Source organism: Caloenas nicobarica, chromosome 3 (assembly GCF_036013445.1).
Source record: "Caloenas nicobarica isolate bCalNic1 chromosome 3, bCalNic1.hap1, whole genome shotgun sequence".
Classification (NCBI taxonomy): Eukaryota; Metazoa; Chordata; class Aves; order Columbiformes; family Columbidae; genus Caloenas; species Caloenas nicobarica.
The window spans coordinates 114,237,677-114,254,147 of record NC_088247.1 but is presented as its reverse complement, the minus strand read 5'-3'; the positions used below and the strand labels follow the sequence as shown (position 1 = coordinate 114,254,147).

The window sequence follows — 16,471 nt, the reverse complement described above, 5'->3', positions numbered from 1 at the left end:
CACCGTATCTTTTTGCCATAAGTCTTCCTTACTCAGAATGACAGAGCAGGCTGCAGCGATCCTGCCAGCTCGTGTGAGACACAGGAAACACCTGCCAGAGGCCAATTTCCTCTGGATGTCTTACATGGACATGACGATGCCATGTTTCCCAGCCTGCTGCCCTGGCCAGCCTGTGTTTTCTTTCTGATAAGCAATACTAAGGCAAAATACCTTCAGGCTCATTAGCTCAGATACAGGTATAACTAAGCAGAACTGAAGAGAAGCTCTAGCTCCAGATCTATTTTTACACTGAAGAGATCTGAATCAGGATTCTTAAGGATAAGGCACCTTGCTAGATCTACAAACAGAATTTTAGAAGCTTTTAAGTTTATTTGCACACTCAGAAACATCAACTTGCAAAAGGAACAGTCTACATGTAGGATCGGACATTAACTTTCAGCTCCCGCTTCAAATTTAAGACTTGGAAGTTTGATACATACAGTCAGACAAAAAAATAAGGATTGATTAGGTAAACTGACCCTGTCCAGTAATGATGTTTATTGCAGCTACAGCAAGCATAAGGTTTCTCTTACATTATTAAGGCACAGAACCAAGGACTGAGTATGTTGCTGGAGGTTAAAAAAGACCTGAACAAAATCACTTCAATCAGTAGTTCAAGTAAGTAACCCATGGATCCTTTCCTTTTTCCTGCAAGATTCTTAATTCAAATGCAGGTCAAATACAGCAGTACATGACACCCTAGCAACTGCTTTGGAAACCTCAATGAAGGGAAACAATGGTCCTAGAGCAGATTCTTGTAGAGAAATTCAGCAAAGGTCAAAATCGGGTGATAAAGAAGTTGAACTGAGATTACTTCATGTTTGAAATACCATTGGGAAGAGACATTTCCTGAATGGAAGCTCATACCGCTGCCACGGAGTTGTACTTGCTTTCCAGGTGTTTCCATAGTTGTCTGCATTCTTCCCTTCCTTAACACTGAAGGATTATAAAGGAGTGGATTAGGTTTCCAAGTGACTCGATTTCTTTCCTTAAATCCATGGCATTACATGTGCAGGTGAACATGGCAGCAGAAAGATCACTGGCTGGTAAAGAAGAAAGTATAAACTTTGTCTTGGGAAGACTTTGAAATATCTGAAGGTACTGAACCACAACACAGGCTGAATGGTAGGTAGTTCAGTTCCTCACTTACAGTCAGCGACATGACTCTGTCCTCTGTTAATGGTGAATTCTCATCAGCTTTGGCAGCAGAGAAAGGTGTAAGGTACAACCTGACCAAGGTAGACTGATTACTCTAAGCAGCACACACTAATATGCCATGTTCTATGCTATAATTTAGTAAAATATTACCATAACACAAGTGGAAAAATGTTAGTTTGTTAGTGCCCACTATAGAATTAAAACTTACTACCTTCCCTCACCCCAAACCCACAAGCCCTAGGATGCTTTTCTGGATGATATCGATTTCTCTCAGTGAAATGCTAAAATTCCTGGTTTGAGTAACTCATTTCAGTTGTCGGTCTTCTCACTGGCAGATCATCTTCATTTTCCAGTCCTAGCAACTGCCTGAATTGCTTTGATCCACTCTGTACGTTCTGTGGATGAGGCTGCTTGCAAATAGTAGTGGATTTCATCTGCCGTGATGATTTCAAAGAGGATGTTGTCACCATCATACTTCTTGGCTACAGGGAAGAAATATGGAAGTCAGCTATGAGAGAATAAAGTCTTGTATTTACAACGTTTCTTTCTTTACACACCATAAGGGGATTTCCTTCCTTTCTACAGCTGTGCATGAATATATATGCCTTTTCAAACAGACTGCAAGATTGTGTCCGTGAGATAGATCTCTGTCTTAGAGAAACAACCCAGGGATTCACCTTCAAGAGTCTCTGGTTAATTGATCTTCGATCACAGAAGGATCTGCAGCTCCGCAGGGAGTATATATTCCCCAAATCCTTCTGTGCCTTGCCAGCTACAAGCACAAGACATTGAAGTTCACATCATACCCAAAAATTGCTATTTCTTATCTGCCAGCACAGACTACAGAGGTGCTGAGAATCCAACAGGCTTTCTTGCTTGGTATGACAGTCTGTCTCTCATGGAAAGGAGAATTCATGCAATGAGTGTTTCTTGTTCCTTGCAGCAATGTTTAAGCATTGCTGTTCCCACATCTTCTAGTTTTGGGAGGGAGCAGAATGTGAACAGTAATAATTTGTAGGCATAACCATTTCTAATGTAAAGCTTTCATCCTAAATCCGTCACCTAAAATGAGTCGACTCAGCTTACTTTGTCTAAGGGCAGTTATCCTAACGTAGTGATGGTGTCATCCTTTTGGCAGGTCTTCTCTAAACAACAGACAAAACACAAGATTCTGTGTTGCTGCCTTTCCCACAGCATCCTCTCCACTAACTAAGACATTAATAGAGAGACTAGTTACTAGAAGAGTTACACATAGATTGCTTTTGAGTAAAAACCACTTGTGATTTCAGGCAGATTGAAAGAATGCACCACAAACTTATTACACAGCTCATTCAATATAGTTCCTTACAGTCTGGCATATCTTCCACCGCTGTCACCACGCAGCCTCTCAAGTGAATTGCTCCCAGTGGTTCTTCTCCCTGGTGAGGGCACGAAATCAAAAAGAAATGCAACACTTCTGAAACTGTTCACAGTTAATATCTGGCTACTCCAGAATGGAAACAAAAGCATTTGCGGACTTAGTCTGTCACCTGGGAAACCAGGGGAACCTCAGTCTGTGTGTGACATGGAGGGTGGGGAAAAGCGGTAGAGGGAAGACCTACAAGTAAATAGGAAATCTCTTTTAGGATTTGGAATTCAGGATCTGCAGAGTATTTAGCATGTCCTGAATAGAGGTACAAGAAGAATATAAGCCTTGTGCCAGATAAAAGTTTCTTTTGATGTCACAGTGAATAGAAAAAAATATTAGATAGAAAAATAGTAGATACTAGAAGTAGTCTTACCAAGCAGTAAGAGCAGCTACCCTGTTTCCCCAAAAATAAGCCCTAGCATGATTTTTCAGGATTTTTGAGGATGCTCAAAATACAAGCCCTACTCCAAAAATAAGCCCTAGTTACAGTTCATTAAAAAAAGTTAATCTAAATAGTGTTCAGGCAGCTATACCTATACATGTAAAAAAGTAAGCATCTTTTGGAACAAAAATTGTATAAGGCCCTGTCTTATTTCGGGGGAAACCGGGTATATCCTTATTTACAATTTGGCCTCTTGTGCACTTGAGGACTGTGATAGTCAAAGAACGGGTGAAGATGCATTCTTGTTGGCCTAAGTTTCACAGAAGCAGCCTCTGTAAGCTGACACAGCCCTTTGAGAGGGGACACCAGGAACAGGAAAGGCAAACTGGAAACAGGGAGGTCAGAAACTCCTCAGCGTTGATCCTCCGGTGTCTAAGCTGCCTCTGCCGAAGGGGACAGGCACAGCGTGAAGCACCTGTGACCCACCACACAACAGTGCTGCTCCTGCAGCAGTGCAGGGCGAAATAAAACCTGTGGGCTGAATCTACCTGAATGGCAACTTTTGGGGGGCAGGTTTTGTCCATGGCAATGCCCCTTCCTTTCTTAGGGCTGGGTTTGGCCTGTAAGAATTACACAAGAAATGGAACTCGGCCTGACACGGAAAATGCCTCAGTTATAATCTGCAAAATGACTGTATTGTGTTCATTTGCACTTATGACCTACTTCATTTTAATCAAGTGAGAGCTGCATTAATTCTAATTAATCACAGATAAGAGATGAGAACACAGTTCAGTGCTGCCTGTTCCCAGCTCTGGGTGGCACTTGCCACCCTGACTTGGCAAACCAGAAACCATCCTTCACTCTGCTCTTCCCAAGGGTGGCCAGACACTGTGAGCACAAACAGCCCCACTGTCTTGCTTGGTCTTCCCCGTAACGTGTTCCCATGAAAATACTCCACTCACTTATTGCTACAGGAAGGCAGCTTTAAGACAAACAGGGAAATAAACCAAAGTAGACCAAATGTCTCTTACTCCAGCAGGATCATAGTAATGAAGATATGCAGGGTCCTCTCTTAAAACAAACTTTCTCACTTTCCAGTTCTTCCTCCGATGTCCCTAGGAAAATCCAAAACCAGGAATGTCATGAACTGCTTTGCTTGCGAGTGCTTACAGTCAGCTTACCCACACATGAGAGAACAGATAAATACAAAAAGCTGAATATTTTGGACGGGAAATATTCACTGGAGTGGGATTTGAACCTGGCCTTTCTGCATCCCACCATTTTTCACAACAATTGGGCTATCACACACTGGTTTCTCTCTGTTTTGTTTCAGTGTTTTTGTACATAGCAGAACAGCTTCAACATGAGGGATTCCCCTAAACACGCCTCATAGTTTGGTAGTTATGACATTCAGATGAGGTCTGTGAGAACTGGGTTTAAATGCTTGCCAGAAAACATGGCTGAAAAATGCCTTACAGGAAGGTACCCTGAACTATTGAGCTGAAGGTTCTCCTCTCCCTGCAAAGACAACAACAACAAAGGCTCAGCTGGCTTAAGCACTCTGGAGAGGATTCATGGCTGAGAAGCTCAAGCAGAAATAACATCACCTCCTAACATGGATGTAGATGCCTCATCTCTTGTTTTCAAAACTGAAATGATGGGTGGGGAAAATCTAGATCTGCTGAAAGCATGCTCAGCAGAAGCAGTGACACTTCCAGGCAATGATCCACAGCTCACTGAGGGTGATCAAATCCAGCCTAATGCTAGTGGGAGACTGTCATGAATCATTTCCCCTCAGCATTTCAAAATATTAGTTTCTCAATTAGCTACGCCACTTGCAAAAAAGCTCTTACTAAGTAGGCAAAGGTGAACGTGACAGGGTAAAAGTCAGCAGAAAGACACAGATTTAATTTCTTCCATTGCTCCTGAGTAATGTGATTGAGCAACAGAAATACAAGTGAGCACCATCAAAAAGGCTTTAGTCTCCCAAGGGATATTTTAACAGTGAAGGTTCAGACTTGATATTAGGAAACATTTCTTTACAGAAAGGGTGGTCAAACACTGGAACAGGCTTCCTAGAGAGGTGGTCAATGCCTCATGTGCGTCAGTGTTTAAGAGCCATTTGCCCTTAATAACATGCTTTAACCTCTGGTCAGCCCTGAAGTGGTCAGGCAGTTGGACAAGATGATCGTTGTAGGTTCCTTCCAACTGAACTATTCTATTCATTGAAGAATCCTGGTCTTGCCTTCAGTTCACTAATATCTGTTTGCAATGGCCTCAGAAAGTAAGGATCTTACCACGACATTCACTGTATTGCTTAATGTTTTGCTGGAAAGGAAGGTATGCTGTTATCGTCCATCTTACAGATGGGATGGGATCAAATGTTAGTGACTGAAAGGTCTCCTTTGCACAGGTATGCTGAGAAAATGTGTGAAAACTGGCAACTGACTCCAGTTGTATGTCTAGAGGGACACTAGATTGGCAGCCTTTTCACCCGAGTTCAGCTCTGCATTGTACCGATGACTTGTCACATCTCATGCTTTAGCACTCTTTCCTAATTAAAACTGTAAACTGGCTTATTTTGTAATAAGAGCAATAAATATTGCAGCATTGGGCAAACGCCCTGCTGCCATGCTACAGCAAGCATTCTTTGTGGAAAGGCAAGAGGAACAGAGATGAAACCTGTCAAGTGTGCAGATGGCATAAGCTCGTTTCTCTCTTCCCTAAAGCTTTTAGGTGTAAAAGAGTAATCTTGTATCCAAGCAACATTATCCCAGTGACAGGATGGAACATATGCAACACTGACCTGTTTCAGCAGACATCCTTGTTTGACTATTATGCCTCTGAATTCTTCTTTCAGGACCACATCATCATCACTAGAATTTCCCTCGCAGAAAAAACCACTGTCTGGCTGCACGACCACAAGAGAAAACTCAGAAGTTACACAGCTGCTGCATCATTATGTACACATACAAATCTGGCTTCTCCTTGGCTTCCCTCCACCCTGCTTTTTGCCACCTCAAAAAAATTAACCCTTTTACTCGAAAAATCTCCTAGTGAAGTTGAGGAGCTCTCCAAGTCACCACGGAAGCATTTCAGTATGAGGTAGGACTACACCAGCAGGTCTCAGGGCATCTGAAGAGAGCTGGAGCATCTGTATATATCTCAGTGCCTCCATTCTTGGTGTCACATTTCCTCCATGATGGACAGGCTGTCTCAACACCTTAATGTCACGGTCTTTTAAATGTACAGGCAGCAGTTCATAGGAAGCAATGCTGACACAGCCAATACACTCCAGGTTGACCATCCCTGCACCCAACACAACCTTCCTCTTCCTCCATCCATCACTAGGCATCTAGAATTCAGGAAGAAGAAATGCTCCATATAGGCTGCCTTCTGTAACAACAAGAACTGGCCCTAGTTTTTTTTAATTTGCAATTTTTCTCTAGCTGTGATATGTGCACTGAGCATGGGATGCTTCAGGATCCACGCGTCACATCCATTCCTTACCAGATAAATTGTGATGCTACTTACGGAAACCTTACACTGTTCGAACAATGTAAATGAAGGCAATCGTTCATACGGCTTACAGTAAACCTCTGTGCTGCCTACATGTATGATAGCAAGTCAGACATCGACCGCCTGTGGCCTCCTCACACCACGTTGGTATTGAATCAAACTAGAAACAAGGAGAAGTGTCCCAGGTAGCCAGGAACGGTGATGGCCACAAGGCTGCCTTCACCAGCTGTGTCTCTGCTTCCATTGCTGCACAGGTAAAGTCTCCCTACCAGGGACACATGCTAGGAAAACAAAGTAATGGGAGATTGATTTTGCTGAAGTCGAGTGATTCTATGTGGTAAATACACACAGAATTGTAATATTTATGCATTTTACTTGACAGAAGGCATACTTTTTTGTTAGCATAAGTTCATGAGCCAAACATCTTTAAAACAATATTTGACAGTGATCGTGATATTGCAAGTTCTTCAAATCAATTCACAGAATATGAAGCAACAAATTGAAAAGATTGGATAAGGTACCCAGGACATGTATTATTGGGGGATATTAAAAACTTTTGTTTCTTCACTCACAGGTAAGGGGGGGTGAGGTGGTGCACGTACACACGCACTGAGTCTGACCTGATGGCTCTGCACACAAATGGGTTTGTAACTTGTGGCACTCTGAAAGCCCCATGATAATGAGTTGCTCTCTTCCCTTCCACTGAATCACGAGGGGAACTGATGGCTAAATTCTGGTCACTGGTGAAATTACCAGGAACAAAATCTAAGTTAAAAAAAGAATCCAGCTTGATCTCAGCACTCTGTCCGCACTAAGAAGGGTGCCAGAAGAAAAAATGCCCTGCTTACAAATATTAAAGTGAGCTAATTCATTCTGAGTATCATGTAGAGAAAGACAATTAACATGGGTCTCTCCATTTCTGTACAATCTTCCTCCAGGACTTAAGAAATCCAATAAGAAGCCTGAGAAAAGCAGAGCATCAGTTAGTCTGAGATAATAAAAACCACCAGAATGCAACACTCACAAAGTAATAGTAGGCATCGCTGAGATCTAAGAAGGGGGTGTCCGACAGGCCCTCGGCAGCAGCCTTGGACGTATCCCCCGCAGGCTGCAGGTAGCCTTCACTCAAGAGGGAAGAGGCAAGCATGAGTCCTTCTTTGCGATTTCGGATGGATTTGCTGGACACCAGCCAGTCAATCACAGAGGTGCCTGGTTACAAATGAACAAATGGTATCAGCCACAAACCAAGACAGACTCAAAGAAGCCTGAAAATATACAGGCAGCAAGCCTACTCCGTCTATTCATCAATCTCCTGGAAGATGTCCTTGCTAACAATGCAGAGAGCTCATCTAGACAGGTGCCTGGGTCATCCAGTGAGGTACAACCGATCCAACTGACAGCAGGGGCCAGTACAGCTCTTGAACACTGTACCTGAGCTGGGAGGGGATGCAGGGCTGAACTGGGAAGCCTCAGGGACAGGGACTGGGGAAGTAGGAAGTACAGCCAAGCCTGAAGAAGGTGGGCTCACAGGCTATCTTACTGACACAGTGCTGTCGAAACAGGGTGACTTTCGACTCTAGCACCCACAGATTCGACTTGGAGCAGGACAGGACAAGGCGTGATGGTTTTAAACTAGAAGAGGGGAGATTCAGGCTAGACACAAGGAAGAAATTTTTTACACTGAGGTTGGTAAAACACTGGCCCAGGTTGCCCAGAGAGGTGGTGGATGCCCCATCCCTGGAGATATCCCAGGCCAGGCTGGATGGGGCTCTGAGCAACCTGATCTGGGTGAAGATGTCCCTGCTCATGGCAGGGGTTGGACTGGATGAGCTTTGAAGGTCCCTTCCAACCCAAACTATTCTGTGATTCTATGAATTACAATGTGACAGAATAAAAAAATTCAGAAAGCAATAATTCTTCTGGAATCAAGTGTTTCATGCAACTTTCTACAAAGATCTACTCAAATTTTTCTGGCACTGGTTACAATTTCTTCCTTCTTCCTTGCTTACCATGACTATAACTGAATGCTTTTCAAGCTTCAGCCCTTGAGCACCTCCTGTGCTGGCCAAGAAGACATCTGCCAGATTTTCTTCTCAAACTTCTCTGTGCTCTATAGAGCTTAGAGCTGTTTTATCTATCTTTAGCCTCTCAGCCCTGTGCTCCCTTTATTGTATGGAAAAGAGAGACCAGAGCTCCTTACCTGTAAAGCAGTGATTGAACACCTTTTTATCTTTTTCCAGCTTCAATTCCTTTATTCCCTTTTCAGGATCTTTCATTGAGAGGTACAAAGCACTGTGCATAAAAAGAACCACAGAAACTCTTAGCAAATAAAAAGCTTTAGCCAATTCGTACAATAATATCATTGTCGTTCATGGGGTCTTCAACTTCTGCTGACATATTGTCCTGCAGAGCTATAGCATGGTTTAATCTCCTGAAAAATTTGTGTTGCAAAGCCTGAAGGCCTCACTACATGACTGTCACAGCTGCAGGAGCAGAGGGGTGAGTGCACAGATGTCTCACCACACCCCCATATTTTGAGAATGGAACAACTTGTGGTGACTGTAAGTGTGAAGAGAGCAACGCCCGCTGCTGAGGCACCGTCACAGGGCCCCACAGCCTTGGTGCCAATAGGGGAGCTCACTGCTTTGCGCTGCATTTCCCCAGAGGTCTCTGGCTGAGCAGAAAACCTGTCACTGTGATATCTCCAAAGCCTGGATGCTCTTAGAGGCCCTGAGGAACTTCAGTGACTCTGGTCTGACTTCCTTCCTCCCACCCACTTTTTACTTGCTCAGAACTCTAATTCCCTGCAGCTCTGGAATGACAAGAAGGACAAATATTAAATGTCACAGGCTAAGTCCTTTGGCCTGTTAATCAGGGTGATCCTCTGCTGAAGCCTGTGAAGTCAGATTTAGTTGGATCTTGGCCCTGTACAGTTTTGCTGTCTTGTAAGGAGCACTACAGTCTCATTTGTATCTTGGTATTTACTGCTTAGAGACAAAAAATAAGTTGTCCTTAATTTTTCAAAGTACTGACAAGCAGATGGCTTCCCGTTTGTGCCCTTTATCTCTTCTTCTCCCTTTGCCAGTTACAAGTTCTCTGGCAGGCACCACTCTCCCCTCACCATGCGAAAATTAGGCTAACATCAGCATTTCTCAGGAAAGCAAACAAAAGGTTTGAAATATTTTTGCAATAAATTATATACTGTATAAAAATGCCTCTCCTGGAAGAAGCACACTTCGGCTGTGGTCTCCTTTTGCACTGCAGTGTGCTCAATAATCTCCTTATCAGCAAAATCCTTTGATAAATAAGCATGTTTTGGTAACAGGTGATGTATTAAAAATGATCTTCCCTGTTCTCATCACTAGCTCGTTTCTGCCACATTGTAGACTCTGAAAATGTTAGTCATGCAGAAAGGATTCTGAGGAAGACTAGAGAGGTAGCATGGACAGAGCTCAGAGCTCTTGCAGAATGAGCTCACATATCTGTCACGCTGCCTGCAGACAGAAGTAAACGAGGGAGCAGAGCTACGAGAACAAACCTCAGGTTGATTGTTTCAGGCAGTCTGATAGACTTTCTTGTGGATTTTCTGGCAAACCTTTGGCCTCCCTCTACGCAATGAATTGCTTTCTTGATATCCCGTACCCAGGCATCTCTCTCCTCCAGGTAGGCAGCTTGAAAAAAGTGATCCTGCTGCTTGGCCGCAGTGAGCTTGAAGACAAACTAGAAGATAAATGACGGGGTTTTTCTTTAAAGTTACTTTAGTGTAGCCAGTTGGGCACAATTAACATAGTACCACCAGGACACACAGCCTGCCTCTGCCTAAGGGACTTTTGGAACTGCCTTAGAGCCACAATTAAACTAAAAAAGGCCCTGAAGAAAAACATGAACAGGCACTGCAGGTAACTGACTCCTTTATTTATTTCCCCGTGAGTGATCCTGACATTGCCAGCACAGCCAAGGTGATTAGCACCGATATAGCTGCGGATTTTAACTTTTGCTGAGAAGTTCACTGCAGCTGAAAGGCTGAAGTGCCCAGCCCTTACAGGCTTACAGTGGGTGTAAATTTGTCTTAACGTTAATATAGATGTGGTTAGCCATAAACAAGAAAAAAACCCCTGCATCATGTTGCTCAGCTACTGATTCACATGGGAAAAAACGGTCACAGTCACACTGGAGAGTAGCTGAACACATCTGTAGCCTAGCAAACCTTTAAGGGCTTGGTAGGGAGAGGATACATCCAGCCCTCGGCTACAGCTTATGAGCACTACCTATCTAAACACGCTAGCAACAGTGGAAAGACTGTATTTCCCCAAAGTAAGATCTTTTAAAGGCAGTTCTAAGCAGAAAAAAAAAAACAAACCACACCAACACCAAAACAAACCTGGAAACAAAACCAACCAACCAACAACACAAAAAAAAACCCACCGCAAAGTTCACATTCCTTGATCTCGTTTTCATCCAGTGATCTTTTGGGTGAAAAATATGGATCTAATTACTGGGTCAAGAGGGTTTCCACTTCCTCTAAAATACAGTTCCCCATTAGTGGAACTGTAATTTGTTCTGTATTAGAATAAATCAACAGGCATCTAAAAATGACAGGTTACTCAGCAAGCAAACAGCGTGGCTTTATGAGGGCAAGTAGAGACTATTGTCAAAGAGCAGAGAGTGGTGAATCTACAGCAATTAACTCAAAACACTGAATGAGTTTACTGAAGCCCACGACTGTAAATGGAACATTTTTGAACGTCCCTAATGCGCATCTTCCAAATTGTTGCCAATGGGAAAAATACTGACACCCTGAAATGTTGCAGAAGTCCCACTGACTTTCTGAAAAACAACATCCAGTGCATGTGAAAAGCAAACAGACAGATCTCTGCAAATCCCCATATCCAAGAGTCATGCTAACACACCAGATCAAATATCAAAACATTAAAGCAAGCTTTTACCAAAGGAAAAAAAAAAAAAAAAAATCAGCATTCTCGAAGTTGAAGAGCTGAGAAACAACATACAGTGAAATGCTAAAGAAGAGTTTTCATTTCCAGCAGTACACAGAGGAGACTGGGAAAGCTCTCTCTCTTAACTTCAGCTTTTAGAAAGCTGGGACACTCAGCTGGACATCCAGGCTTCCTCTGAAACTAGTGAAGAGCTTGAGTCTCCAATCCTAGAAGTGACAAAGTCTCCCTCTGAAGATGCAGATCTGTTTGTGCTTTTGAGAAAATTAGAGCATTTCTGAGCTAAATACTGACATTTTAGATAGTTTAAGTTCATACAAATGAATCTGACTACAAGCAATCATACTTGATAATACTATCTACAGGAAAGCCATGGGGAAAACAGAAAGCCCAGTACAGCAGAATTAACATCACATTCAGCAATGACCAAACTGCAGATTGAGAACAGTGAACACTGGTGAATTCATTTTGAAATAAAATCTCAAAATATGCAGTTTCAGCCTCTTATAAACAGGCTATATCTCAGTTTAACAAATCCAAGATTGCTTCCTTTCCCCTCAATACCTGCTTTTTATTAAACAAAGTGTGTTGGTGATGTGCCCCGAGGTTTCAAGCCAGGTCCTGATGCAGATACACAAGCTATTTAATTCAAAAAGCTGAAATTTAATCAGATGAATATAAAAGCCTGTTCATGGCTCAATAAGGAGGATCTACTCCAACACCTACTGAAGTTGTTTGGATCACTTCCACTGACTTTAGCAAACCGAGCAGTCACACCTTTCAAACACTACATAAGTCCAAGTCTGCTTGTGACCTTCTAAGACAACTGGGAGTCACCACTAGATAAATGTACACAATTTGTAACCACCAGCCTTGTGCCCCTTCAGCATCTCCAGGAGTATAAATATACTGCCAATCATTGTTATAAAAAAAAGTACTTACCATTCTTTTGCCAAAATCTTGGCATGGGCTGTTAATAGAGCTTCCTTTTAGTGGGACCATCCCTTTGGGGCTGTTGTCAGCCTTCCGCTTGTAGAACTCAATTCCATCTTCTAAGAGTACGACCCACATTGGCTTCCACGTATTAAACATGCTGCCCTAAATCAATAAATCACTGTGTATATTATGTTCAATAAACCATTCTTCACATGATGTTCACTGCAAATCTGACTTTCCAAGTGCTAAAATAATTATAGCGTCTCGAGGGAAACATACCACAACCGCGCCCATCTTACTATGCAGTTAAAAATGTTATTCTTCCGACCACCATTAATTTCTCCTTGTAGCCACCCCAGCCATGAATTTTTCCAAAATAACTGCCTGCCCCAGCAGGCATTTGTTTTCAGTATCAGTTAGTTCCAACCACTGTCTTCAAGATTACATAGCAGCAGTATTATGAACAATCCTCCAAATTTCTGGATGCGAACTGGCTCATTTGGACTGCCTTGTTAACCTGGGCATCCCATGCCATATTTAGGACTTGATGCTACAACACAGTCAGTTGTTGAGGCTTGGCTGTCTGATGAGAAAGCACACGTCTCAGAGTATTTCTAGACATGTGAGAACAAACTGTAAGAGTAATGAAGTGTTTAAGGGTCTGAGGCTGCAGATCTCCAGTTGCTGTGGTGAGGAATCAAGGTGCTTCACTTCATCTTTTAAAGCTTTTACTTCCTATTCCTGAAACACAGCTGTTAGATGGAAGCACAAAGATAACGACAGGGCTGGATCCTACATATAGTGAAACACACAGCAAAACCCTCAGCGACTCAGAGAGGAATGACCTATTTCTCTGTGTTGAACACAATGAACCACTAAAATTACTTAGACACTTGCAGTCTAGCTAGATAGATGACCTCTCTGGTCCTACCTGCAACCAGCTTCAAAAGGGGTCATAATCCCAAACACCCAAGTGACTTACTTCTCAGCCCAATGAACATTCAGACGTGCTGAATACCAAAAGTTCCTCTGAAGAGTTACTACCAAAGCACAATCAACATGTGTGGGCTCCAAATCAGAAGCCATCCTTCTAAAAATATTAGCTTCCCTTGTTCTTTCTGTTACAAAGAGAGACCCAAATTTATCTGGGCAGAGTTAGCTACATTTGCATTTTGTATTTCTGCAGAAGTGAATTGGGCGGAAACATGCCAAGGGTTTTGGTTTTTTTTTTAAATTTATTATTCCCCAAATTAAGCTTTTTTCTGTCACATCCTTTTTTTCTGTCACATCCTTTTTTTCTGTCCTACTTTCCATGAAAGGCCCTTTGCACTCCGAATCAGACCTTATGTTCAGTTACAAGGTGGGGAGGGGAAACTGTCAGCTGAGATCTTATCAAGAGCAGGACTTGCTTCCAGCCTCCGCAGCCCCCACTGGAAGCAGAAGGTGCCTCACAAACTAACATTACCTTCCAAAGGAAAGTCCCTGCCCTGGGGGGCTCTGTGGAAACCCAGCTAAATAGGGAACTAAAAAAAAAAAAAAAAAAAAAGAGTCTCCTCTGGGTATCACATATGTGTTTGCTGCTTTCTGGTGCATTTTTGGTTTGTGGTTTTTGTGTTTTGTTGTTTGGAGTGTGGGGTTTTTTGTTGTTGTTTGTTAAATAAGGCATAATAATTTGCCATTTTCTGAGAGCCCAAACTGACCCACCAGTTGATTTTCTGCTAAGAAATCAATTAAGATGATGAGCCAAGACAAGAACTGTTGCAATTCCCTTTTGTTTGTGGGTTTACCACAGGTTATGATGCTTGTGCTCATAAACAGACAAGTCCAGTACTTCCTGAAGACCAGACTCTGACACGCTCTGCCAATGGAAGCCACCACAGAGCAGTGTTAGACTGGCAGTCCACACATTGTTTTCACGTAAAACATCTCATGAAAGACAAGCAAGCAGGATGCTGGATTTGATTTTCCTGGACTAAAAATCAAATTATCACACCTACTCCAAAGACTGCAGACACAGACGAGTGTTCCTTGAATTGCTCTCTGAAATCATTAAGCACTTTGAAAACACACACAACTTCCCTTTGGTAGAACTTCTTTTTTTAACATCTGCAGCACTACAAGATCAGAAAATTAGCTGCTGCTTATTCTCAGAAGGTGACACAAGTTCCCCAAAATATACAAAGTTTTAAGCTGACCTAAATTAATCTGATCCCACGTTTACTGGAGATCACACTGTCCCAGCAAAAGCACTGATCCCCAAGCACAGCCATGTTTCTCAGTATGATGTAAATATCAATAGGAGAAAGTCAGTGACAAATGGCCTTCACTCTTTAAACAGAGCAGTGGCTGCATGGATGACTCCTTTAAGAAGTCGAATCCTTGGTTTCACTTTACGGGCATAAAGGAGAGGAGAAAAAGTACATAATTAGCAGGTAAGGTTAATCAGGAGCATGCTCATCCTAGCTGGAAGCTCTGGTTGTGAAATTCACGGTAGCCTCACTGCTAAATCAAACGGCTAGTACCAGCCTGATCTGCATCTCCTGCTCCTTTTACCCTCCAGCCCTTCCTCTCGCACACTCTCTCGCACACTGCTGCTCAGAAAAAGTTCACTTCTGCAAGGACAGAGCCACCTACAAGGCTGGCTGTTCTCGGAAACAAGCACAATTTCCACTTTGCTGTTGCAACAGCACCCAGCAGGAAACTTCAGCAGCACCTGCACAGAGAGACTTTTGGGGGACCCGGCACCCACGGGAACGTGAGACTGACACTGGCACATCAGTATGAATCTTTTCCCCAGTATACCAAACCAGGCACACGCACAGTTTGGGACTGTCCCAGTGTCTAAGTTTCCAGCCATTCCCCTGTCATGGAGGAACACAGATAGTGAGCGCTTGCTCTATGTATCAGGCCATTGGAACTAAAGATCTGGAATCTGTGCAGCATGAATTTGGCTCATGACAGCATCACTGCAGCTTTGCGATTATTTTATGAAGTTACTTCCTTCCAGTGTCAGTGGAAATAAGACTAAGGAGCAGTCTCTTGACAACAATGGTCCCAGATTAGAGATCCCTCCAGACAGCTGTTTTATATGTATGTATAGGTGAAATTCTCATTTTGATAAGCAGAGACACCACAGGAGAGAGCTCCTCTCTCGCTCTGGGACTGACGTTGTTCAGTTAGGCTGCTTTAAGCCAGACCACTCTCACTAAGGATTTAAATAAAAGTCAAGGCCTTATCCTGTGGACTCTACCACAAAAGACCCCAGAGGAGAGTTTGCTGTGGGGCAGCAACTGCCTTCCCAAAGAAGGGAAGTGCCTGTAGCCCCACACATTGTCTCTAGGCCAAGGTGATCATACCTCTTTAATTTCACTATGCTTCCATGATGTTTAACTCAGAAATTAAGTGCAATACAGTGTATGCTGTGGCCATTTCAAGCTGTTATCTGTTTTGCCAAGCTTCCACTAAGGACATTAAGCTATTTAATAAAACTACAAATCTTTTGATCCAAAGGTACATCTCAGATATGTGCAAAATGCCTCATGTAGTATTCTGGCAAGATGTAACTGCTAGCAAGTACCTCTATAATCACTAACACCACATTGTTCTACTGCTCAAGGAATTCTGCTCATTTACCTGTTTGGAAAAAATTATCTTTTTTTAATAACTGAAATGAAAGTATGTTTCCCTACACCTCCCCAACCTGTTCAGAGCTAGCTTCCTCCTCCACTCGGTCCAAAACTGCCCACTTACCTTCTTAACCAAGTAGCCCTCCCTTATGCGCATCGGTTCTCGCTCCATGATTCAGGCAATCCTGCTCTTGGGTCTACCAGTGCTGGCACTTAAATTCTTCTGGCAGCAAAGTCCGTGGGCTGGCGTTTTTACAGTACAGCTGTGTCACTTTCATAAGTTCCTCTGCCTGCTAATCACATGAAAACAAGCCCATTTCCTCTTACAGAATGAGAGATAGGGAAATGCAGCAGCACGTGTGTATTTATAGTTTGCCTCTGACAGAACAGGCAACAGCCTGACAAAACGCACCACTGTATCAAATACAGCCAGCCTTGGTGGCAGCCCTGT

The 16,471-nt window shown here is 43.0% G+C and overlaps 1 protein-coding gene across 1 annotated transcript; it reads right to left on the bottom strand.

Moving 5' to 3' along the window:
- Positions 1-424: 424 nt before the first annotated feature.
- On the bottom strand, positions 425-16,255 carry PLEK (pleckstrin). Its single transcript, XM_065632166.1, has 9 exons — positions 16,145-16,255; positions 12,401-12,556; positions 10,045-10,226; positions 8,707-8,798; positions 7,531-7,715; positions 5,794-5,898; positions 4,019-4,102; positions 2,546-2,615; positions 425-1,679 (listed from the first exon to the last, which is right to left on the bottom strand). The coding sequence occupies exons 1-9, from the start codon at positions 16,190-16,192 to the stop codon at positions 1,540-1,542; spliced, it is 1,062 nt and encodes a 353-aa protein (XP_065488238.1). The 5' UTR covers positions 16,193-16,255; the 3' UTR covers positions 425-1,539.
- Between the last annotated feature and the right edge of the window lie 216 nt (positions 16,256-16,471).

Excerpts from the sequence above, each read along its gene's own strand:
- PLEK (XM_065632166.1), bottom strand. The coding sequence starts at position 16,192 with ATGGAGCGAGAACCGATGCGCATAAGGGAGGGCTACTTGGTTAAGAAG. Across the intron at positions 12,557-16,144 it reads AGGGCTACTTGGTTAAGAAG|GGCAGCATGTTTAATACGTG; the intron begins GTAAGTGGGCAG and ends TTATTGATTTAG. Across the intron at positions 7,716-8,706 it reads GTTCAATCACTGCTTTACAG|GCACCTCTGTGATTGACTGG; the intron begins GTAAGGAGCTCT and ends ATTTGTAACCAG.